Source organism: Tamandua tetradactyla, chromosome 3 (genome assembly GCF_023851605.1).
Source record: "Tamandua tetradactyla isolate mTamTet1 chromosome 3, mTamTet1.pri, whole genome shotgun sequence".
In the NCBI taxonomy this organism is placed as follows: domain Eukaryota; kingdom Metazoa; phylum Chordata; class Mammalia; order Pilosa; family Myrmecophagidae; genus Tamandua; species Tamandua tetradactyla.
Genome location: NC_135329.1, coordinates 163,961,903 through 163,988,832, shown reverse-complemented (window position 1 = coordinate 163,988,832; position 26,930 = coordinate 163,961,903). Strand labels below are relative to the sequence as shown.

The following is a 26,930-nucleotide window of genomic DNA, read 5'->3' as shown; positions in this document are numbered from 1 at the left end:
CCCCAGTAATTTCTACTCTACTTTCTGTCTCAATGAATTTGCTTATTCTAGATATTTCATATAAATGGAATCATACATTATTTGTCCTTTTGTGTCTGACATAATTCACTTAGCATAATGTTTTCAAGGTTCATCCGTGTTGTAATGTATATCAGAACTTCATTCCGAAAGTATTGCTTATTTTGAAATTCTAGTTTATGGAAGGAATTTGAGTGTCTGTTCTTTCATTTTAGCTGCATTAAATGAAGCAATCTTAGAATAGATCTATGGATTATAAAACTAAAAGGTCACAATTGTTTAAGTACTATCAGGCAATTATTTGCATAAAATCTATTTTTAATTGTTACCAGTAGAGATACTAAGAGAATTTTAAGAATACTAACGGTTAAGAAGAGAGTATATGCAACTGATTTTATTATGTAGCAACTTGTTCATTTAGTAGTTCATTGCATCAGTCTCTAAATATCTGGGAAATAGATAATGGACTAAGTTTGGGAATTAATTTGAATGGGATAGTCAACTTTCTCATTATATTACAACCCTTAGATTATGTATAGTTCTCCCATACTTATCATTTGAAAAGAAAATGTTTTTTTTTTAATTTTTACATACTTCATAGAGTCTTAAAAAGTAATTAATGGTGAGAAAATTTAGATAGTATTTATTGAGTACTTCTAATATACAAAATACTGTCATCACATACTTTACTGACTTCTATAGAAATAAGATTTTGAAATATTTCAAAATTAAGTTAGCAAATTTATGGCAAGTCTTGTGATATTGATCATATTATATGGTACTTAGTTTAATAATATTTTTAAAAATAGATTCAGCCCCAGAGAGAAATGGCTATCTGAGCTGAAATAGAGTTTTATTGTATTCACTCTTCATTTAACTATTGTTATATCTTTTTGTTATATTTAATTTACAGGGCTATTCCCTGATGTGGGTGGAGGTTATTTCTTGCCACGGCTGAAAGGAAAGCTTGGTTACTTCCTTGCATTAACAGGATTCAGACTGAAAGGGAGAGATGTGCAGAGAGCAGGAATTGCTACACACTTTGTAGATTCTGAAAAGGTAATTATTTGAATGATCACTTTTGTGTGGTTGGGATAACCAGTATTACATGGGGAGACAGTTTAGGGAGTTGTTGAGATCACATTTTTGGTAGATATGGGTGTGAATCTTGGGTCTACTGCTTATACTTATAGCTGGTAACCCTGAGGAGCTGCTTAAGCTCTGTAACTCTCAGTTTTCTTGTATGGGAAATGAAAGTAATAATACCTGTGCTGAGGCTGTATTTGCCTGCCACATATTAGGTATTCAGTCAGTAGTTTTTTATGAATAGTCTTTTTATTTTTAAAAGTAATGCCTAATTTATAAAGGCTTAATATATAAAATTCTAAACTATGAGTATAAAGAGGTAGACTTTTACTTCATAAAACCATTTTTGAGGATTTTTCTTGGTTGTGAGTTTCCCCTAGTATATTTAAAATAGTTATATTTGTAAAATATAGTCTTAGAACTTTACTAAAGCATTTCAGTTGCAAAAGACACATTACTTTTGTCTAAGAATTCTTTTAACAATGCGGCCATTTTTCTTATCACTGGATAGTATATGGCAAAAAATATGCAGACACCCAGGCTGAGTTTAAATACTAGCTTTAATCAATGAGAAGGACATTATCACAGTTGTTGGAATTCCTTGTATTACATTTAACAGCAAGTCCACTTCAAGATAGTTTTGCTCCATAATGCCTATCAAGAGACCAGGGATTTTTTTCTGCTTTAACTGGCTAAATTCACTTTTATTGGAGTGGCTTATATTATGTCCACACCATGTGTAGGTGGGTGGCAGGGGTGGGTAGAATATATGGACTGGCCTATCGTAGGTCATGTGCTCTTTCCTTGTGGGGTAAAGCTGACTTCTCTGGAACCACATAGATCTCCAAATAGATATCTGATCTTGGGGAGGGCTGTTTTGGGGTAGGGGAAGGAATATTATAAAGATTAAATTAGAAAATTCATGTTAAGTGCTTGGCTTAGTAACTGAGATAGTCAGCACACAAATTTTAAATATTACGAATATTTTAACACAGTGGTTTATATACATTTACTTAGAGGTGACTGGATTTTTCTTGACTCAGCACTTGCCCTGTTACTGTAATCATTTACTCAGTCCGGAAGGACCTTTGATATAGTAGAATTTGGTTAAGAATTGGAGAGAAAGCTGATACAGTCTCTTTCCCTCTTTGTCAGCTTGCCCAATAAAATCTACAATGGGTAGACGATCATTCAGAGGGCCTGTAAAGTATACAGAAATGGGTAATGCATGTTAGGGATGGAGCTAGAGGTATATGCAGGAAAGATACAAAACCATCTATCTCATCTGATAGAGTAAAATTATATGATAAGTATGCAAATAGAATACAAAGAAGGTACTCAAAGGATTCAAAGACAAAAGAAGGTACTATAAAGGATTCAAAGAAGAAAGAGCTTAATTTAAGAAGGCCTGATTGTTGGGTGGGCCACGGTGGCTCAGCAGGCAAGAATGCTCGCCTGCCATGCCAGAGGACCTGGGTTCGATTCCTGGTGCCTGCCCATGTAAAAAAAAAAAAGAAGTCCTGATTGAGATAGCAGATTGAGAAGGCTTCAGGCCTCCAACCCACCACAGAAACTTTGAACAACCAACAAGAACCAGCAAAACATCATTCTCAAAGTTCCAGAAAACAAAGGATTGCTGTAATAGGAAAAGTGCAGAATAAAACAAAAAGGTAACTTATGAACAGTAAGATCTTTTGGTGTGCATACTGGCCCTACCCCTCACCAGCTTGGCTTGGAGATATCCTGCATTCCCAGTGGGGTCTCTGGTTCCAGTTCCGGAGGGAACAGAGTAACCCTGTGCACATACAGGTAGTATGTGTGTCTGGTGGCACGCCGAGGTACTGAATCAGTACACCCATCACAGGCTCGCAGTCTCAGAACTTGCCCCGTGTGTGGAAGGCAACTCACAGAGCTTTCCTACTAAATGCAGTGGGAGAGCAGGCAAGTTGTGGTGGCCTGGGGCAAAGGATTGCTGGCTATAAACATACAGTGCAGTGCCCTGGACCTTAAAAAGACTGATTCCTAGGAAACAGGGATAATGGGGAATCCCCAGGGCTGCACACTGATACCTGAGATAAAACACATACAGAGAAAGTATTAGGGAGGCCTATACTATAGCCTTGAGCTATTCTCTAAACTTGTTGTATTGTTTAGATCTGAAAGACAGCACTTGCAAAGGTCAATCTGCAAAGACTGAGAAAGGTATTTGCTGGTTTGAAAATATTATGCACCCCAGAAAAGCCATGTTTTTTTTTGTTTGGTTTTTTATTTATTAATTTAAAAAAATTAACAACAAATAAACAAAAATATTAACATATCATTCCATTCTACATATATAATCAGTAAATCTTAATATCATCACATAGTTGCATATTCATCATTTCTTAGAACATTTGCATCGATTTAGAAAAAGAAATAAAAAGACAACAGAAAAAGAAATAAAATGATAACAGAAAAAAAAAGATTATACGTACCATACCCCTTACCCCTCGCTTTCATTTATCACTAGCATTTCAAACTAAATTTATTTTAACATTTGTTCCCCCTATTATTTATTTTTATTTCATATCTTCTACTTGTCTGTTCATATGGTAGATAAAAGGAGCATCAGACACAAGGTTTTCACAATCACAGAGTCGCATTGTGAAAGCTATATCATTGTTCAATCATCATCAGGAAACATGGCTACTGGAACACTGCTCTACATTTTCAGGCAGCTCCCTCCAGCCTCTCCACTACATCTTGAACAACAAGGTGATATCTACTTAATGTGTAAGAATAACTTCCAGGATAACCTCTCGACTCTGTTTGGAATCTCTCAGCCATTGACACTTAGTCTCATTTCACTCTTCCCCCTTTTGGTCGAGAAGGTTCTCTCAATCCGTTGATGTTAATTCTTAGCTCATTCTAGGGTTTTTTTCAATCCCTTGATGCTGAGTCTCAGCTCATTCCAGGATCTCTGTCCCACGTTGCCAGGAAGGTCCACACCCCTGGGAGTCATGTCCCATGCAGAGAGGGGGAGGGTTGTGAGACTGCTCGTTGTGTTGGCTAGAGAGAGAGGCCACATCTGAGCAACAAAAGAGGCTCTCTGGGGGTGACTCTTAGGTCTAGATTTTAAGTAGACTTGACCTATCCTTTGTGAGGTTAAGTTTCATATGAACAAATCTCAAGACTGGGGGCTCAGCCTATAGCTTTGGTTGTCCACACTGCTTGTGAGAATATCAAGAATTCAACTTGGGGAAGTTGAATTTTTCCCTGTTCTCACCATTCCCCGAAGGGGGCTTTACAAATACTAGAAAAACCATGTTTTAATCCTGACCCAGTCTTGTGGGAGCAGCCCTTTCTTTTAATCTTGATTCTGCACTATAGATTGCAGACTTGATTAGATTATCTCCACAGAGATGTGAGGCACCCAATTGTGAGTGTGACCTTTGATTAGATGGAGATGTGACTCCATCCATTCCAGGTGGGTCTTGATTAGTTTACTGAAATCCTTTAAAAGAAGAAACATTTTGGAGAAACAACAGAGCTGACAGAGCAGAATTATGGATGTTTGAAGATGCATAGAGTCCAGCAGATGTTACCATAGTGATGTTTAAGCAAGCCAGATGCTTGAGAGAGCCACGGGAAACCAAGAGATGAAAACCAGACCCAGAGAAGCAAAGTGAGGAACCCCTGCAGGAAGAGAGGCTGAAAGCAACGGAGCCCAGAAGCAAGGGACCAGCAGATGCCAGCCATGTGACTTTCCAGCTAACAGAACTATTCCAGACCCATCAATCAGTCTTTCTTGTAACCTTATTAAATTCCCTTTATAAGAGCCTTTCCATTTCTGATATATTCCATTTCAGCAACTTTCAAACTAACATGGGTGTCTTCTGTTTTCCCTTCTTTTTTTTTTTGTTAGCATCAGGAATTTAAGGAAAGCTGTGTATCACCTAGTTTGATACAAGCTTAAGGAACAGGTGCCTGTGAGTTTGAATAACACATTAAAATATCAAAGTGTCCAGGTTTCCACAAAAGATTAAGAAACATACAAAGAAACAAGAAGCGATGGCCCAGGCAAAGGAGAAGATGAAACCATTATAAACCATCAATAGGACGACCAGATCTGGACATATCAACATATCAGACAGAGACTTCAAAAAAAAAAAAAAAAAGATTCTAAATATGCTTAAAGAGCTAAAGGAAAACGTGGACAAAGAACTAAAACAAATTCAGGGAAATGATGGATGAACACACAGAAGAATATCAATAGCAAAATGGAAATTATGAGAAGGAACCCAACAGAGCTGCAGACCACAGTAACAGAAATTAAAATTTCCCTTGTGGGTTCAACAGTAGATTGGAGCTGGAAGAAGAAAGAATCAGTGGACTTGAAAATAAAGCAACTGAATTCATTTGTTCAGGAGCAGAAAGTATGAAGAAAAGTGGACAGAGCATACCAATCATCGTGCATACCAATATATGTTTTGGGGGTGTCCCAGAAGGAGAAAAAAGAAAGGCACAGAGAGAATATGCAAAGTAATAAAGGCTGACAACTTCTCAACTTTATCAAAAGACATGAATATACACCTCCAGGATGCACAAAAAAAAACTCTAAACAAGATAAGCTCAAATAGATCCATTAAAATAGATTTTTTCTGCATGGGCAGGCACCGGGAATCGAACCTGGGTCTCCAGCACAGCAGGCCAGAACTCTGCCTGCTGAGACACTGGCCCACCCACCCCACCTATTATAATCAAACTGTCAAATGCCAAAGAGAATTCTGAAAGCCATAAAAGAGAAGCAGCAGTTTATGTCCAAGGGGGCCACAATAAGACTGTGCTGCAATAAGATTTCTCATTAGAATCCCCCATGGAGGTAAGAAGGCAGTGATATGACATTTAAATTGCTGAAAGAAAAAAAAAATGCGACTTCCGGAGAAGATGGCGGCTTAGTAAGACGCGCGGATCTTAGTTTCTTCTCCAGGACAGCTACTAGGGGAGTAGAAACGATACAGAACAGCGCCCAAAGCCACAACAGAGATAAAAAAGACAGCGTACCCCATCCTGGAACGGCTGGCTGGCTGAGAGAAGCCGCTCGGGTGAGATCGCCGAGGCGCGCGGGCTTCACCGGGCGGGGCGGGAAGCGGCCGGAGTCACTCCCTTCCCCCTTCCCGGGCCAGCTGGGAGAATTGGAGAGGCGGTCCCCTGAAACCGCGGCGGCTGGCGCCCACACCACGCGCGGCCCCCCGGACCAACTGAGAGAATTGGATCGGAAATCCCCAGGCCGCGGAGAATGGTGACGGGTAGGGGAGGCCCCTTCCAAACCCGTGACTCCCCGGGAATGTGCACTCTCCCGGGCGGGCCGCTGCCGCTGGCGCCCTCCCGCCACGCTTGTCGCCCGGGCGACTAGGAAATTCAGACGGGCGCTTTCCCGGGCTGCGGCGGCCAGCAACCCTCCCCGCATTCGGACCCCGGGTCGGCTCGAACCCTTCCAAGCCGCTTTGGCTAGCGAACCTCCCGGACGGCGAGAGTTTTCCAAAGTTAAAGGTCCCACAGCACCTTTTACTGGTGGGACCCACAGACAAACGTGTGCCACAGCGCCACCTACTGGGCAGGATGAGAAAAACAGAACCCAGAGATTTCACAGAAAAATCTTCCAAACTTTTGGATCCAATACCCAGGGAAATCTGTCTAAATGCGCAGACACCAACAGAAGATAACGGATCACGCTCAAATAATTGAAAATATGGCCCAGTCAAAGGAACAAACCAATAGTTCAAATGAGATACAGGAGCTGAGACAACTAATGCTGAATATATGAACAGAAATGGAAAACCTCTTCAAAAACGAAATCGATAAATTGAGGGAGGACATGAAGAAGACATGGGCTGAACATAAAGAAGAAATAGAAAAACTGAAAAAACAAATCACAGAACTTATGGAAGTGAAGGACAAAGTAGAAAAGATAGAAAAAACAATGGATACCTACAATGATAGATTCAAAGAGACAGAAGATAGAATTAGTGATTTGGAGGATGGAACATCTGAATTCCAAAAACAAACAGAAACTATCGGGAAAAGAATGGAAAAATTTGAACAGGGTATCAGGGAACTCAAGGACAATATGAACCGCACAAATATACGTGTTGTGGGTGTCCCAGAAGGAGAAGAGAAGGGAAAAGGAGGAGAAAAACTAATGGAAGAAATTTTCACTGAAAATTTCCCAACTCTTATGAAAGACCTAAAATTACAGATCCAAGAAGTGCAGCGCACTCCAAAGAGATTAGACCCAAATAGGCGTTCTCCAAGACACTTACTAGTTAGAATGTCAGAGGTCAAAGAGAAAGAGAGGATCTTGAAAGCAGCAAGAGAAAAACAATCCATCACATACAAGGGAAACCCAATAAGACTATGTGTAGATTTCTCAGCAGAAACCATGGAGGCTAGAAGACAGTGGGATGATATATTTAAATTACTAAAAGAGAAAAACTGCCAACCAAGACTCCTATATCCAGCAAAATTGTCCTTCAAAAATGAGGGAGAAATTAAAACATTCTCAGACAAAAAGTCACTGAGAGAATTTGTGACCAAGAGACCAGCTCTGCAAGAAATACTAAAGGGAGCACTAGAGTCAGATACGAAAAGACAGAAGAGAGAGGTATGGAGAAGAGTGTAGAAAGAAGGAAAGTCAGATATGATATATATAATACAAAAGGCAAAATGGTAGAGGAAAATATTATCCAAACAATAATAACACTAAATGTTAATGGACTGAATTCCCCAATCAAAAGACATAGAATGGCAGAATGGATTAAAAAACAGGATCCTTCTATATGCTGTCTACAGGAAACACATCTTACACCCAAAGATAAACATAGGTTGAAAGTGAGAGGTTGGGAAAAGATATTTCATGCAAATAACAACCAGAAAAGAGCAGGAGTGGCTATACTAATATCCAACAAGTTAGACTTCAAATGTAAAACAGTTAAAAGAGACAAAGAAGGACACTATATACTAATAAAAGGAACAATTAAACAAGAAGACATAACAATCATAAATATTTACGCACCGAACCAGAATGCCCCAAAATACGTGAGGAATACACTGCAAACACTGAAAAAGGAAATAGACACAAATACCATAATAGTTGGAGACTTCAATTCCCCACTCTCATCAATGGACAGAACATCTAGACAGAGGATCAATAAAGAAATAGAGAATCTGAATATTACTATAAAGGAGCTAGACTTAACAGACATTTATAGGACATTACAGCCCACAACAGCAGGATACACCTTTTTCTCAAGTGCTCATGGATCATTCTCAAAGATAGACCATATGCTGGGTCACAAAGCAAGTCTTAACAAATTTAAAAAGATTGAAATCATACACAACACTTTCTCGGATCATAAAGAAATGAAGTTGGAAATCAATAATAGGCGGAATGCCAGAAAATTCACAAATACGTGGAGGCTCAACAACACACTCTTAAACAACGAGTGGGTCAAAGAAGAAATTGCAAGAGAAATTAGTAAATACCTCGAGGCAAATGAAAATGAAAACACAACATATCAGAACTTATGGGATGCAGCAAAGGCAGTGCTAAGAGGGAAATTTATTGCCCTAAATGCCTATATCAGAAAAGAAGAAAAGGCAAAAATGCAGGAATTAACTGTTCACTTGGAAGAACTGGAGAAAGAACAGCAAACTAATCCCAAAGCAAGCAAAAGGAAAGAAATAACAAAGATCAGAGCAGAAATAAATGAAATTGAAAACATGAAAACAATAGAGAAAGTCAATAAGACCAGAAGTTGGTTCTATGAGAAAATCAATAAGATTGATGGGCCCTTAGCAAGATTGACAAAAAGAAGAGAGAGGATGCAAATAAATAAAATCAGAAATGGAAGAGGAGACATAACTACTGACCTCACAGAAATAAAGGAGGTAATAACAGGATACTATGAACAACTTTATGCTAATAAATACAACAATTTAGATGAAATGGATGGGTTCCTGGAAAGACATGAACAACCAACTTTGACTCAAGAAGACATAGATGACCTCAACAAACCAATCACAAGTAAAGAAATTGAATTAGTCATTCAAAAGCTTCCTAAAAAGAAAAGTCCAGGACCAGATGGCTTCACATGTGAATTCTACCAACGTTCCAGAAAGAATTAGTGCCAATTCTCCTCAAACTCTTCAAAAAAATCGAAGTGGAGGGAAAACTGCCTAATTCATTCTATGAAGCCAACATCACCCTCATACCAAAACCAGGCAAAGATATTACAAAAAAGAAAACTACAGACCAATCTCTCTAATGAATATAGATGCAAAAATCCTCAATAAAATTCTAGCAAATCGTATCCAACAACACATTAAAAGAATTATATATCATGACCAAGTAGGATTCATCCCAGGTATGCAAGGATGGTTCAACATAAGAAAATCAATTAATGTAATACACCATATCAACAAATCAAAGCAGAAAAATCACATGATCATCTCAATTGATGCAGAGAAGGCATTTGACAAGATTCAACATCCTTTCCTGTTGAAAACACTTCAAAAGATAGGAATACAAGGGAACTTCCTTAAAATGATAGAGGGAATATATGAAAAACCCACAGCTAATATCATCCTCAATGGGGAAAAATTGAAAACTTTCCCCCTAAGATCAGGAACAAGACAAGGATGTCCACTATCACCCCTATTATTCAACATTGTGTTGGAGGTTCTAGCCAGAGCAATTAGACAAGAAAAAGAAATACAAGGCATCAAAATTGGAAAGGAAGAAGTAAAACTATCACTGTTTGCAGACGATATGATATTATACGTCGAAAACCCGGAAAAATCTACAACAAAACTACTAGAGCTAATAAATGAGTACAGCAAAGTAGCAGGTTACAAGATCAACATTCAAAAATCTGTAGCATTTCTATACACTAGTAATGAACAAGCTGAGGGGGAAATCAAGAAACGAATCCCATTTACAATTGCAACTAAAAGAATAAAATACCTAGGAATAAATTTAACTGAAGAGACAAAAAAACCTATATAAAGAAAACTACAAAAAACTGTTAAAAGAAATCACAGAAGACCTAAATAGATGGAAGGGCATACCGTGTTCATGGATTGGAAGACTAAATATAGTTAAGATGTCAATCCTACCTAAATTGATTTACAGATTCAATGCAATACCAATCAAAATCCCTACAACTTATTTTTCAGAAATAGAAAAACCAATAAGCAAATTTATCTGGAAGGGCAGGGTGCCCCGAATTGCTAAAAACATCTTGAGGAAAAAAAACGAAGCTGGAGGTCTCGCGATGCCAGACTTTAAGGCACATTATGAAGCCACAGTGGTCAAAACAGCATGGTATTGGCATAAAGATAGATATATCGACCAATGGAATCGAATAGAGTGCTCAGATATAGACCCTCTCATCTATGGACATTTGATCTTTGATAAGGCAGTCAAGCCAACTCACCTGGGACAGAACAGTCTCTTCAATAAATGGTGCCTAGAGAACTGGATATCCATATGCAAAAGAATGAAAGAAGACCCATCTCTCACACCCTATACAAAAGTTAACTCAAAATGGATCAAAGATCTAAACATTAGGTCTAAGACCATTAAACAGTTAGAGGAAAATGTTGGGAGATATCTTATGGATCTTACAACTGGAGGCGGTTTTATGGACCTTAAACCTAAAGCAAGAACACTGAAGAAGGAAATAAATAAATGGGAGCTCCTCAAAATTAAACACTTTTGTGCATCAAAGAACTTCATCAAGAAAGTAGAAAGACAGCCTACACAATGGGAGACAATATTTGGAAATGATATATCAGATAAAGGTCTAGTATCCAGAATTTATAAAGAGATTGTTCATCTCAACAACAAAAAGACAGCCAACCCAATTACAAAATGGGAAAAAGACTTGAACAGACACCTATCAGAAGAGGAAATACAAATGGCCAAAAGGCACATGAAGAGATGCTCAATGTCCCTGGCCATTAGAGAAATGCAAATCAAAACCATAATGAGATATCATCTCACACCCACCAGAATGGCCATTATCAACAAAACAGAAAATGACAAGTGCTGGAGAGGATGCGGAGAAAGAGGCACACTTATCCACTGTTGGTGCGAATGTCAAATGGTGCAACCACTGTGGAAGGCAGTTTGGCGGTTCCTCAAAAAGCTGAATATAGAATTGCCATACGACCCAGCAATACCATTGCTGGGAATATACTCAAAGGACTTAAGGGCAAAGACACAAACGGACATTTGCACACCAATGTTTATAGCACCGTTATTTACAATTGCAAAGAGATGGAAACAGCCGAAATCTCCATCAACAGAAGAGTGGCTAAACAAACTGTGGTATATACATACGATGGAATACTATGCAGCTTTAAGACAGGATAAACTTATGAAGCATGTAATAACATGGATGGACCTAGAGAACATTATGCTGAGTGAGTCTAGCCAAAAACTAAAGGACAAAAAAACTAAAGGACAGGTCCCACTGATGTGAACAGACATTCGAGAATAAATTTGGAATATGTCATTGGTAACAGAGTCCAGCAGGAGGTAGAAACAGGGTAAGATAATGGGCAATTGGAGTTGAAGGGATACAGACTGTGCAACAGGACTAGATACAAAAACTCAAAAATGGACAACACAATAATACCTAATTGTAAAGTAATCTTGTTAAAACACTGAATGAAGCTGCATCTGAGCTATAGGTTTTTGTTTTGTTTTGTTTTGACTTTACTATTATTACTTTTATTTTTGTCTCTATATTAACATTCTATATCTTTTTCGGTTATGTTGCTAGTTCTTCTAAACCAATGCAAATGTACTAAGAAATGATGATCATGCATCTATGTGATGATGTTAAGAATTAATGATTGCATATGTAGAATGGTATGATCTCTAAATGTTGGGTTAATTTCTTTTTTTCCGTTAATTAAAAAAAAAAAAAAGAGAAGGGGTAATTGGAGCTGAAGGGATACAGACTGTACAACGGGACTGGATATAAAAACTCAGAAATGGACAGCACAATACTACCCAATTGTAATGCAATTATGTTAAAACACTGAATGAAGCTGCATGTGAGGTATAGTTTTTTTTTTTTTCTTTCTATTAATGTTTTAATTCTTATTCTGTTGTCTTTTTATTTCTTTTTCTAAATCGATGCAAATGTACTAAGAAATGATGAATATGCAACTATGTGATGTTATTAAGAATTACTGATTGTACATGTAGAATGGAATGATTTCTAATTGTTTTGTTAATTCTTTTTTTAATTAATAAAAAAAAAATGCCAACCAAGAATTTTGTATCTGGCAAAACTATCTTTCAAAGATAAGGAGATTAAGACATTCCTAGATAAACCAAAGCTGAGTTTGTCACCATAGACCAACCCTATAAGAGATGCTAAATAGAGTTCTCCAGGTTGAAAGGAAAGGAGAATAGATTGAAGCTGCATTAAGAAATAAAGATTTTCAGTAGGGATAACTACATGGGTAAATATATATAAATGTTAGTGCAAATGTATTTTTTGTTCATATTTCTACTTCATACTGCCTGTAAAATCTAAAGGGCGAATGTGTGTAATGATGAATCAATGGTTTTGAACTAATGATATGTAAGTATGTAATTTGTGACAGGAAGTACATAAAGGTAGAGGGATAGAGGGGTATGGGAACATAGTTTGTGTATATTATTGAAGTTAAGTTGGTATCAAAGCCAAGGAAGGTTGTTATAGATAAGATGTTAAATTTAAGTTCCATGGCAACTACAAAGAAAATATCAGAGAATATGCAAGGTCATAGAGACTGAATTTAGAGTACAGGTTGCTAGTGGGGGTGGGATGGGGAATTAATGCATAATGGATGTAAGGTTTCTGTTTGGAGAGATGGGTAAGTTTTAGTAATGGAGGATGGTGAAGGTATTATGGTATTGTGAATGTGATTAATCCCACTGAATGGTGTGCTTGAGAGTGGTTGAGATGGGAAAGTTTATGTTGTCTGTGTTCCCACAATTAAAAGGAAAAAAAGTAACTAAAGAGACAGTGACAACTAAATACAATACATGATCCCAGGTGGGATCTAGCAAGCGAGGCAATATAAAAAAAATTGGAATATGGTGTGTAAGCTTTATATTGATATTAAATTTTTTGAAGTTCATATTGTTATAAAAGTGCATATCTTTGTTCCAAGGAAACTTCGTACACGGCAATATTGTTTTCAAGGAGCATAAGTAGACAGATTGATAGAATGATACAGGAAATGTGGCAAAATGTTAAAATAGATGGATCTGGTATTTAGGGAATAGAAGTATGTTGGAGTTCTCTGTACTACAGGGTTTGTATTATATTTGTAACTGTCCTGTAACTTTCTAAGTATTTCAAAAACAGTTAAAAAAATAATAATAAAAGGCCCGACTGGGAGTTTTTTTAGAGGTTGTAGTTCATCTGGGCCTAACATGAGACAGGAGTTCTATAGGTAACTTAAATTTTCTTGCAAGATTAGGAAAAGGCATTCTGGATAGAGGAAACATTTAATGAGCAAGTGAGAAGGGCAGGAAAGCATTAACACTGTTCTGTAGTCAGAAGTTCCATTTGGCTAAATACAGGCTAAGTATGTGAGGGATATAGATGGAAAGGTAGGTGGGGCTATATTATAGAGCTAGACATTGACTACATACAGTAGCCAGTAGCCTCATGTGTCAATTTTAATTAAAATTAAAACTTATAATTCAGATCTTTGGTTACAGTAACACATTAAATGTGCTTGAAAGCTTGAGGAAAACAAGCTGAGAATGAATGTTGCTGTTTCTTCTTAATTTCTTCCATCTTTGTCTCTTCCTTGCAAGGCAACATTTGCTATGTAGGAATGTGTGTGCATTTAATGCCATTAAAATATTTCCTTCACTGACTCAAGTGAAAAGAGAGCATCATAATCTAAAAAACGAGATTTATTTAAAAGGGTTTTTGTGTTCCCATAGGGTTTCAAGTCTGCTTTCCTTTCTTTTTCTCCCTCTAGCTGGGCTCATTAGAAGAAGATTTGTTGGCCCTGAAATCTCCTTCAAAAGAAAATATTGCAGATGTCTTAGAAACTTACCATACAGAGGTAATTTAGTTAATATTCTAATACCAGGTTTTAATTCTAGGGAAAGGGAAATAATTGAAAAAATTAACATTTGGCAAATATTAAATAGTTTGTGTAATATGGATTTTTTAATTTAAAGCTTGGTGGGAAGATCACCAAGCTTTAAATTCCCACCAAAGCTTGGTGGGAAAATCACAGTTGTTAGAATAACCATCTAATAAGATAGCTACTTAACTGTGCACAGCCTGTCTTCTCACTGCCAGTGAATTACCATGCATAACTTTATGAGCACTCTTTTCAAGGGCTTTTTATAACCTTGTACAGCATCTCTAATGGAGTTTCAATGTGGACACTGTTTGTGGCACTACTGAAGTAACACTCTGGTTCAGTTCTATGTACAATAAAAAAGTGCATTCCAGTATTCGCTTTCATTCTTTATGTTGTGTAACTTAAATTTTCTCGCAAGATTCAAGAATCTATAAAAATCTATAGATTCAAGAATCTATTAAAAAATATGACTTCTGATTAAACATGATAGCTTGAATATATACTTCCCTCTAAAACCCCACTAAAATTATACTAAAGAAAAATTTAAAAACCATAAATCAACAAACGTAAATAAATGTGGCAAGCCACAGTGGCTCAGCAGGCAGAGTTCTCACCTGCCACATGCTGGACGCCTGGGTTCAATTCCTGGTGCCTGCCTATGCAAAAAAAAAAAAGATAAATAGATCTGAAATGGAGCAATGGTGGATGTGAAATTTCATGTTTTGGAAGCTTGAAAGCAGAAGGATGAGGAGTAGTTCAGTTAGTCCTCAGAATGCTGAAATTTTATCCTACACTGCAGGGAGCCAATAATAAGTAAGCTGATTCTTGCTATAGAACCATAGAAAGGCATACCATGGAGGACTGGGGTATGGAATGGAGCCGAAACACTGGAAGATTTCTTGCAGATTTTTATAAGGAGCAGTTACTTGTCCAAAAGTCTTCCCCCTGAACAACCAGGAGCAGCTATCCTCTTCTAGCCTAGCAGAAGAATAGAAACTTACTCCTTAGAGAAACTGAGCGGGACAGGTCTAGCTGAGGGCACAGTTGTACTATGTGAGAAATGATTTATGTGAAAGAGGGTTATAGACACAAGAGGACTGTTTTGGCCCAGAATTTTAAAACAGTAAACAACAAAAGTAATTATTGCAAGTATTCAAGTACTTGCAAGTTCCCGAGGTACTGTTTTCTCTCCCTCCATGGAGGTCAGTGTTGCAGGAATGTGGTAGAACTTTCTATATTGGATGGAAATTTGGGGAGAATGACTTCTCACCCTTAAGTTTGCTGACACATTCTAATGATATATCTATATAGAGATATATCATTAAATACATATACATAAAAGTATAAGAACATTTTTTGTCTTCAACACTTTTGAGAGCTAATTTGGGGTAATATATACTGTTTGAACCTTGAACATAGGGCGATAGTTGTAAGAGACTGTTAGATATAATTTTGAAGTGATAATTTAGTCTCAGAGTGTGTCATTAAATATGAGATTTTTAAGGATTAAAAAAAATTTGTTAATTCAAATTGTGTAAAAGATTTTTCTTTTCAAACAGTCCAAGATTGATCAAGACAAGTCTTTCATACTTGAGGAACACATGGACAAAATAAACAGGTACTTAAAAATCTCAATTATATCTTTTCCTTTTGAAGGGCTGTCTTAAATTAAATTTGCTAACATTGTAGTTTCATTGTGTTTGAACTTTGTGTAATTATTAAATAATGCCCTGAATTCTGACATCAGTTAACACAGTGTTTTAATTTTCACTCACCTTTGAAAGTAGGTTCTTGCCACTCTTTCAGGGGGAAATAATTGATTATATTTAAGTAATGTACCATTCTAAATCCATTTTAGCCTAAAATCTTTTTTCAAAAGGGTAAGATACTCTAGAAAATAATCACTGAATTTATCTTTCATCCTTGTAAAGTTATCTTCTATAAAGGTCATTTTAAATCACTCAGCAAACAGTTTTGTGCAGTGATTTGAGAGACTGACAAGGTGACTTAAAGAGGAAAATTACTGGAAAATATGATAACCATCTCTACAGTTTGGCAGCATCATTTTTTCTAGGGTTGAGATATCATTTATTTATATATAAGTAAAATAGATGCATTGGAGCAAAAGAAAAATTCGGTTTATTTCACATTAGTGAACATAGACCATAGATGCTTTCATAGAGAAGTAGTGTTCTATTTTGTCATTCTGTAAAATGGATTGGAAAAATGTTCATGATTGAAATGGGGTTAGGGGAACCTGTGTTTAGATTCATTAGTATCTTAGAAGAAGGAAATCACCTGCACATTGGTGAAATCATGTATTTCTTTTTTTTGTAGTTGCTTTTCAGCCAATACCATGGAACAGATTATTGAGAATTTACAGCAAGATGGTTCATCTTTTGCCCTAGAGCAGTTGAAGGTAATATATGAGTTGGTGAATTTTTGTGACAGGAAGTCTCTCTGAGGGGTTTTATTGCTCTGTGGGGGTGACATAGTCCACTGCGTTGTTGTTTTCTGAACTCAGGTGAGCCTCAGAAAGCAATACCGCAAAACCTTGATCCAAACCCAAGTGCCTTGTTTTACCTGCTGGATGTTGAAAGCAAAGCCAAGCTGTTTTGTTTGTTTGTTTGTTTTTTAAAAAAAGGTCCTCTGAAGGCCACAGAAAAGCTTTAGGAATCATTCTTCATTTTCAAGAGTCCATTTTCAAGAGTCCTCTTTGTCCCACAGAGAAAATTTTAGGAAAATTTCTGTTAGAGTGGTTGAGTCATTGGAAAATAGTCAATTTATAATATTCTGCAATTGTGACATTAATCTATAAGCAATCTGTAGATTCTATTTAGTATGCAACAAATCGAAATTACAGTCTCTCTAAGCAGGAGGTATAAAAAAAAGTGTATCCCTTTTTAAACTAGCATAGGCTCCATCTACAGTGATAGCTGAATCTTTAGCAGTGTTTCTCAGTGTTAGGTACACTTTGATCTTTCTTTCTTCAGTATTACTTGTTTGATGACAGCAATGTATTTGATTACCATAGAAGTAAAGTTGTTTTTGTATAAGTAGCACACATTGGGTATTGATATACTTGAATCTATCATATGCTTAGGAAACCTGGAGTAAAAAAGGAAGCAAGAGTATATTAAAGGTATTTTAGCTTTTTTTTCTCTTTTTAAATCTGATAATGTTTTTAAATCTATAGTTAAAATCACAGCATTTCAGATGTCAGGAAATTTATTGACAAAAAAATTTAATACATTCTTACCTGGGGAGATGAAAACATTTCCCCCTTGTTCTGTATTCTTAGAGGAGGATTTTAGGATCTTTCTCAGCATTAGAATTTTGGTAACTTTCTCATGGATGGGCATCAATTTAGGTAGACCAGCCATATGTTTCCAATATTCATAAAAGTTGGTTTATGTTATTATTAACTTTTCAGAATGCTTGTGTAAATATAGATATCCATTTTATATTTCAAGGATTCTGACTTTAAAATTGTTGTTATTTCCATAGCCATATAGAAACTAATGGTGCTATTAACTTTTTTAGCAATAGGGCCCAATAGCATATGCATTTAGCAGTTTTATTGACAATAATCAACATATTGCCTCATAGGCTATATGATGTCATTTTAATCTAACTAACCTATTATTTTAAAACCACTGGCCTACCCCAAAACTGAGGGTTAGGAATCTAATGGTCTTTCAATTTTCCTCACATTCCTCTGGCCATATGACTATCCTGCATTTGGAAAAAGAGTACTTGGCATATCACCCACCACAGCTAGAAATATCAGAAGCACTTTCATTGAAAGGACAAGTTTTCATTTTTATGCAGTTGATATAATTGTGATGAATGACCGTAGCTCTAAAATTATAGTATGTAATTTTACTGGTTGGTTCTTTGGAAAATAATCACTTCATAATGTACTGCAATTGTGACATTAATCTGTAAACAATCTGTAGATTCTATTTAGTATGCAGCAGATAACATGATGGTGGGGATCAAAAAATTCCCACTGTATCTCCTTTGACAAAGCTCCTTTTAAATGTGCCAACTAGAAACACACCAAAAAAACTAAGGAGAAAGCTTCATTGAAAGATTTGCAAATCAGATGTTTGAATAGATTTTAAGGAAGATTTTCATATTCTTAGAAGCCTCTGCTAGTATGCCCTTAACTCGTGTGGGCTCTTTTGGAATTCCTTTCTAGCTCTGTATGTTCCCCCAAACCTAATCTATGTCTCTTTTCTAAGTTGCAACTAGCTACTCTTTCTTAGGGATCCTTTCTCTCTATGATTGTATGTGGAGAAAGACACAAACTTTTTAATACATAGTACTTGCTAATAATTAAAATAAAACATAGTTTTTTCCCTTAAATCTCCTCTTTGAGATTTTTAAGGTTAATCAATATAGGAAAGAATATAGGGTTAAGAAAAGTAAAATCAAAATTTTTTCCTTGCATGGGCAGGCACTGGAAATTAAACTTGGGTCTCTGGCATGGCAGATGAGAACTCTGCCTGCTGAGCCACCGTGGCCTGCCCTAAATCAAATTTTTTAGTACCTTATTTTATGGCTTATGTCCCCTCTTAGATTTTCCTTGCAAATCCCAATGTACTTTCTTTTTGTTTGTCTTATGTTTAATATTGGAATTCCTCAAACCTTTCTTGCCCTTTGATGCCATGGTTGGTGTAGATGGTTCATGGTGCCAATAATCCATGTAAACTAATTGACTGTGTACCCGGAGTAATACTTTGATGGCTTGCATTAGAGAAACCTTAACAAAAGACTACAATTTCAGTGCTCTGTTGTATGAATCTATCTTTTCTGGTGATGAGACTAGCCAAAGTAAAGAGGGTTCTTCAGGTATAAACAGGTGAAAGATGTATATATTTTTCCCCAGAGTAAGTAATGTCACAATCAAAGAGTATGCATAGAAGAGAGTGAGACCATTCCTACTACTGTCCTTAGCAGGGGCACTAAACCAAGGAAAGGGATCCAGATGGATCACCAAACCTTAGAAGGACTGAAAGTAGGTATGTAGAAGGGACACTTCCCAAATCCTGGTTCCTCCTTTTCCCTGACTAATAGGGATCACAGGGGCCAGGGCTGAGGGGGAAAAAGAGGTTTATTTACACCAGTGGGAGAACTGGGGAGATTTCCCAAATCAGCCTCCCTGAAATGATTGTTCAGTTGGCTTTTATACTCATCAGAGACAAAGAGAGATAATCATCTTAGTTAACAGGTAACGAAGGTCTGGAGAATTTCAGTAGTTAATCTTAATTATTTCCTATTTCCTTGAGGATTGCCATCCTGTGGTACCTGGGAAAGGGGCCTCCAAACCTAGGGAGATAGATGAAAGGCTTTTTCGTATCTGGAAAGTCTGGGGTAATAAAGCTTATTTAGGTATGGTTTACATATTGCTGTTTTGTGAGACTAAGTGCTCTCATTAACAGCTTGCTTCCATATTAAAATTACATTCAAGCTAGTTTTAAAGGTTACATTTTAAGACTACTTTACAATTTCCAGCTTGCTTACAGTTTTAAGATTATATTTAAAAGTTACTCTTGGGTGGGCCACAGTGGCTCAGCAGGCAGAGTTCTTGCCTACCATGCCAGATTCCTGGTGACTACCCATGCAAAAAAAAAAAAAAAAAAGTTACCCTTACAGATAAGGTTTGAAATCCATGGCCAGTGAGACAGAGAAATAAGAACAGGTTAAGTGGATCCAATTAATGACCAGGAAGGTGGTCCTGAGCGAATGGCCAGGAAAGCCACAGTTGCTTTTGACTATCTCTTAGTTGGGTGGCTTTTTTTTTTTTTTTCTGATTATGTTACTGGACAAAGGCCGTGGATTCTTTTGCCTGATCTTGTACTCTGAGACTTTGCTGTATTCATTTATTAGCTCTAGGATCTTTGTTGTGGATTTTTCAGGATTTTTTTCATATGGGATCATATCATCTGCAAACAGGGAAAGTTTTCCTTCTTCCTTTCCAATTTGGATGCCTTTTATTTTTTTCTGGCCTTATCGTTCTGGCAAGAACTTCCAGTAGAATGTTGGATAACAGTGATGACAATGGGCATCCTTGTCTTGTTTGTGATCTTAGAGGGAAAGCATTCAGTCTTTTGCCATTAGGTAGGATGTTCACTGTGGGCTTTTCATTTTGCCCTTTATCATGTAGAGGAAGTTTCCTTCTATTCCCAGTGTTCTGTTTTTATCAAGAAAGCTGCGCCTTACTTTGTCAAATGCCTTTTCTGCATTGGTTGAGATATGTGGTTTTTTCCCTTTTATTTTGTTAAAGTAGTGTATTCCATTAATTGCTTTTCTTATATTGAACCAACCTTGCATACCATGGATAAATCCCATTTGACCACAGTGTATAATTCTTTCAATATGCTGTTGGATTAGTTTTGCTAATATATTGTTGAGGCTTTTGCTTCTAAAGTCATAAGAGATATAGGTTGGTTGGTTTGTTCTTTTCTTCCTTTTGGTATCTTTGGGCTTTGATATGAGGGGAATGTTGGCCTCTTAGAATGAGTTTGGGAGTATTCTCTCCTCTTCAGTCTTTTGGAAAAGTGTGAGTAGAATTGGAGTTAAGTTGTCTTAGAATGCTTGGTAGAATTCCCCTATGAAACCATGTGGTCCTGGGCTTTTCCTTGTTAGAAGTTTTTTAATGACTAATTCGGTCTGTTTACTAGTGATTGCTTTGTTTAGATCGTCTATTCTTGACTCAATGTAGGTAGTGTATGTGTTTCTAAGAATCTGTCCATTTCATCTAGATTATCTTATTGTCATGTAGTTGTTCATAGTATCCACTTAAAGTTCTTTTAATTTTATCAGGGCCCTAAGAATATCCCTCTTTTCATTTCTGATTTTCATTATTTATATCCTCTTTATTTTTTCTTTACCATTCTGTCTAAAGATTTGTTGATTTTTGTTGATCTTTTCAAAGAATCTACTTTTGGTTTCGTTGATTCTATTTTTATTTTCTATTTCATTTATCTCTTCTCTAATCTTTGCTATTTCCTTCCTTCTTGTTTTAGGTTTAGTCTGCACTGTTTCTTCTAGTTCTTCCAGTTTTGAGGTTAGTGCTCTGATTTGAGGTCTATCTTATTTTTTAATGTAAGCATGCAGAGCCACAAATTTCCCTCTCAGCTCTGCCTTGTCTGTACCCCATAAAATTAAGGTATGTTGCATTTTCATTTTCATACATCTCAAGATACTTCCTGATTTTGCTTTAGATTTCCTCTTTAACCCATTGGTTGTTTGAGTATGTTGTTTAATTTCCATATATTTGTGAATTTTCCCTTTTTCCCCCTGTTATTTATTTCTAGCTTCATTCCCTTATGGTTGGAGAATATACCAACTAGAATATAGTTTATTATATTACTATAATATAATAATATAAAAAAACACCTTAGTTGGGTGTTTCCCAACTTCTTTTACCAGTTTATACCAGAAGAACCCTCTTTACTTTGGCTAGTCTCATCACCAGAAAAGATAGATTCATACAAGAGAGCACTGAAATTGTAGTCTTTATTTAAGGTTTCTCTAATGCAAGCCATCAAAGTATTACTCCGGGTACACAGACAATTAGTTTACATGGATTATTGGCACCATGAACCATCTACACTAACCATGGCATCAAAGGATGAGAAAGGTTTGAGGAATTCCAATAATTAATTTCAATAATTCTGAATTTATTGGGACTTGTTTTGTGACCTAACATGTGGCCTATCCTGGAGAATAATCCAGGTACATGGGGGAAGAATGTGTGTTCTGTTTTTTGGGGTGCAGTGTTCTATATATGTCTGTTCTAGGTGGTTTAGTTACCATTCAAGTCTTGTACTTCCTTACTGATCTTCTTACTAGATATTCTATCCATTTTTGAGAATGGTATATTAAAATGTCCTACCATTAATGTAGAATCATTATGTTCTCTTTTCAAATCTGTCAGTATTTGCTTCATATATTTTGGTACTCTGCTGTTAGATGTGTATATTTTTATACTTGTTACATTTTCTTGTTTAACTGTCCCTTTATCAGTATGTGTTAGGCCTGGAGGACAGAAAAACCTCCCCCCCACTTCCCGAGACCATGTCACCAAGCAGGATCGACACCCATAGTCCTAGTGCACCGCCGCAACCACAACTGGTCGGACTATACTGAAAACAATGTAAAATTGAAACTGATAGTTCTAAGACCACCCCCCATAACCACACATGGTCAGCCTGTTCTGATAACAGTGTCACATAGTAGTATAGAAACTTACCATTAGCCTATCCCTGCCCAGTTTTTTTTGCCTCAGTGCCCTGTACCCAAGCCATAAAAACCCTATCCCCTGATGCTCCAGCGTGGTTGCTCCCTCTGAGCACTACCTGGGTGGTTCTGTTTCTTCCTGAAATAAAACCTTTGCCTGAACTCCTTCATTTTCGCCTTGTTCTGGGTGAGTTTGCCTTTCAACTGGTGCTGAAACCTGGGAACTGGAGTGAGGTGACCCTGGTCCCCATCCTTGCTACCTGGGAAGCAGTGGGCAGCAGCAACTTACCTGGACTTACAGATTCTGGTCAGTAGGCCCTGAGTGTAGTCCCCCTCTGGGTGTCCCCGGGAGTCCTTGAGGGTGAGGGACTCCCAGACTAATTCCGCCTTCCAACTGGGAAAGCAGCAGGCAGTCGCAGCTCGTCCTGGGCTTACTCCCCAGTCCTGGCAGTCTGGTCTAGGGCATGGCTTAGTCCGAAGTCCCCCTCCAGACTCACCCTGCAAGTCCACCTCCAGTAACAGCCATGCCGCCCAAGAAGGAACTGGAAACTTCACCCTGTCCTGCCTAAACCAAACCATAAGTTCACCTCGCATACCCTTGTTGCCATAAAACCCATACCCACTTTTCTTACTCCAGTGGCATATGTGCGAAGCAGTCCCTTCCCTCAATGGCCACACCCTTGGGGTGCCTACTGAGGCAATACAAAACATTAAGTTACAAAGATCAAATCTGAGCTAAACATCTCATATTCTACTATAATACTGCCTGGCCGCAGTATAAATTGGACAATAACTCACAATGGCCAGAAAATGGGACCTTTACAAAACACTCTGAGACCTTAACAGTTTCATACAATGTACAGGAAAAATGGGGTGGGTTCCATAGCCATATGTTCCGGCCTTCTTTTCCCTTTGCTCTTGTCCCTCTCTCTCTGTATCCCGCTGAACCTACTACATCCCCATAGCCTGCACCCCTGCCACACAACCTCCACCCTGCTACTGCTGAACACCCATCCAACACTGGATACGTATCACAGCAGGATGAGATAAGGGTTCTTCCGCCAGAGGATCCTGCTCTTTCTCTCTCCTTTCTCTGTTTTCTAGGACAACCCGCTGAAAATCTTAGCTCTAGGTCAGTGATCGTCATCATCCCTGAGGGCCACAGTGGGCAGAATGCTTGCATCCTCGTGGGAAAAACCCCTTGGCTCCTGAGACATCATGGTCTCCCATTTCTTGGGAGATTACTGGCTGATTCAGGAATGCCAGTTTCTTAGGAGATTTCTGACTGATTGAGGGACACCTGTCTCACTCAGAATCTCCCCCACCTTAAGATTCCTCAGTCTCACCTATGCCACCGAAGATGGGGAACTCAATCTTGGCACCCCCCAAAAAACCACACCTTTAAGTTGTCGTCTCCATAACCTTAAAACTCTGTACCCAGCGGGAGACATCAGACCCAAAAAGCTCATTTTCTGTTTGACCTCTGTGTGGCTGCAATATAAATTAGATAATGAAAGTCAGTGGTTGGAAAACTGCTTTCGATTTTCAAGGTCTCCGAGACTTAGAGAAGTTCATCCAGTCCAGGGGCAGGTGCTCTGAAGTTCCTTAGGCCCAAGCTTTCTTTTACTTTCATTACCATCACTCTCTCTGTCAATCCTGTTCCTCTTACCAAATTCATCTCTTTCATCAGAAACCCTCTCAAAAACCCTCCTCTTCCTCTCTCCCCTTCCCTAAATTCTCTGAAAATCTCTATTTTATCTGATATTAGCATAGCTACTTGTTCTAGTTTGCTAGCTGCTGGAATACAGTATACCAGAAACAGAATGACTTTTAAAAAGGAGAATTTAATAAGTTGCTAGTTTGCAGTTCTAAGGCGAGAAAATGTCCCAATTAAAGCAAATCTGTAGAAATGTCTAATCTAAGGCATCCAGGGAAAGATACCTTGGTTCAAGAAGGCCAATGAAGTTCAGGGTTTCTCTCTTAAGTGAGAAGGCACGTGGCAAACACAGTCAGAGTTTCTCTCTCAACTAGAAAGGCACATGGTGAACACAGTCAGGGTTCCTCTGTCATCTGGAGGGACACATGGTGAACACGGCATTATCTGCTAGCTTCTTCTCCTGGCTTCCTGTTTCATGAAACTCTCCGGGAGACATTTTCCTTCTTCATCTCCAAATGTCGCTGGCTGGTAGAATCTGAGTCTCGTGGTTATGTCATTCTGCTCTGCTCTCTCTGAATCTCTTTCATTCTCCAAAATGTTTCCTCTTTTATAGGATTCCAGAAACTTATCAAGACCCACCCAAATGGCAGAGACTTGTCATCACTTAATCCAGCTTCACAACCACTCTTGACTAAATCACACCATCCAGGGAGGTGATCTGATTACAGTTTCAAATATACAGTATTGAATAGGAATTATTCTGCCTTTACGAAATGGGATTTTGATTAAAACATGACTTTTCTAGGGGATATACATCCTTTCAAACCAGCACACTACTCCAGCACTGTACTTTTCCTATACTCTTCCGTCCACTCACCTATTTTTGGTACTTACTACCACTTATACCTTTGTACCTATGTCTTATTATGCATTTGCTTTTTATTATGCATTTGCATTTTAGCAGCTATAGGAAGTAACATGTGGGGTTATATACCAAGCAATACACTACAGTAATACTAGCATTTATAATTACCCACTGGTTACCTTTACTACCGATCTTTATGCCACTTTGAATCACTGCCTCGTGCTCTTTCCTTTCAGTGTGTAGAACCCCTTTAGCACTGCTAGTAGGGCAGGTCCAGTACTGATGAACTCCATCAGCTTTTATTATCTCAGAATGTCTTGATTAATCTTTCACTCTTTTTTTTTTTTTTTTTTTAACATGGGCAGGCACTGGAAATTGAACCCGGGTCTCTGTGGCAGGCAAGAACTCTGCCACTGAGCCACCACTGTTGCTCGCCCTTCTCACTCATTTTTGAAAGACTCTCACTAGGTATAAAATTCTTGGTTAGCAATTGTTTTTCTTCAGCACTTTAAGTATTCCAACTCACTACCTTCTTGGCTCCATGGTTTTCTGATGAGAAATTGGGGCTCAGTCTTATTGGGATTCCCTTGTATGTGGCACATTTTTTTTCTCTTGCTGCTTTCAGATCTCTTTCTTTGTCTTTTGTATTTGCTAGGGTAATCAGTGTTTGACAGGGTGTCTTTTTTTTTCATGTTTATCCTTTTAGATGTTCTCTGAGCTTCTTGGATATGCATATCTTTTGCTAGGTTTGGGAAATTCTCTGTCCTTATTTCTTTAAATATTCCTTCTATCCCATTCCCTTTCTTTTTCTGGTACTCTCATATTATGTATGTTGGTACACTTGATGGTATATCCCAACTTGATGGTGCACTTCAGGCTATTTTTACTTTTAACATTTTTTTCATTCTGTCCCTCAGCCTGACTCATTTCAAGTGTGTTGTCTTCAAGTTCACTAGTTTTTTTCTTCTGCCGCCTCCATTCTGTTCCTGAAACCCTCTGTGTCATTTTTCATTTCAGTTATTGTGGCCTTCATCTCTAGTTGTTCTGCTTATCTCCTTTTTAAAATTTCTCTTTACTTAGATTCTTGTACTTTTCATTCATTGTTTTCCTGATATCCTGTAGTTCTTTCTCTGTACTTTCTTTCATTTTCCTAAGCATTTTTAAGATCTTTTTCCTTTTTAAAACTTTGTTTGGTATGTCCACATTCTTGTCATCTTTGTTGGTGTTTTCTGTATTTTTCCTGTGGATGGCCCATCATTTCCTGTTTCTTTATGTCTTGTACTGTTGCTGTACACTGTACATTTAATATTTTAAAATGTTAACTCTGGGATTTACTCCCTGGATTCCATTTCCTGGTTTTGTAACCCACTGGTGATAAGACAGAGATTTTCTTGACCATCTGCCCTTCTATCAGGAAGGTCTGTCTTAGGTGAATGTACTGTACAGGGTTTTCCCTGTCTTATTGGGCCTCTGTTCTGGGCTTTTGCTTATTCCTTGTTTCGAAGTTCCCCTGTTTACAGGAATTTCATTGTCCTGTATGTTTCCCAGGAGGCAAGCCTCCCTCTACTAGGTATCTGAAGCCGGGAGGCCTTTGTCCCAGGCTCCCTCTGTAGTGTTTTTACACTCCTTTTGTTGTCTCATGATGCTTTTGTTTGGAGGGCAAATTCTGGCAGGAGCATCACCCAAGGGAGGACTTTTCCCAGTTGATCTTTCCCAGCCAAAACAGGGCCAGGGACCCACAAATAGGGTGCAGACTACCTCCAAGTTGGCTTGTGCAGGAGAAAGGAGGGGTGTCAAAATCTTCTCTGATGACTTCCCAAAGCTGAGCTTTCCTGGTCTGCCCAGCAAATACAACCCTTCAGCTAACTTTCCACTGCAGGCTTGAGGAAGCTCTGCATC

The 26,930-nt window shown here is 37.9% G+C and overlaps 1 protein-coding gene across 7 annotated transcripts in view; it reads left to right on the top strand.

Annotated features, from left to right (window-relative positions):
• The window catches only part of HIBCH (3-hydroxyisobutyryl-CoA hydrolase), a 149,120-nt gene that overhangs the window by 73,768 nt on the left and 48,422 nt on the right, over window positions 1-26,930 (top strand). For all 7 annotated transcript variants that reach the window (XM_077154454.1, XM_077154455.1, XM_077154456.1 and 4 more), the window contains 4 exons: window positions 932-1,077; window positions 14,146-14,232; window positions 15,819-15,877; window positions 16,597-16,678. In XM_077154454.1, coding sequence (XP_077010569.1) covers window positions 932-1,077; window positions 14,146-14,232; window positions 15,819-15,877; window positions 16,597-16,678 — 374 coding nt within the window. The remainder of the gene's footprint in view (window positions 1-931; window positions 1,078-14,145; window positions 14,233-15,818; window positions 15,878-16,596; window positions 16,679-26,930) is intronic.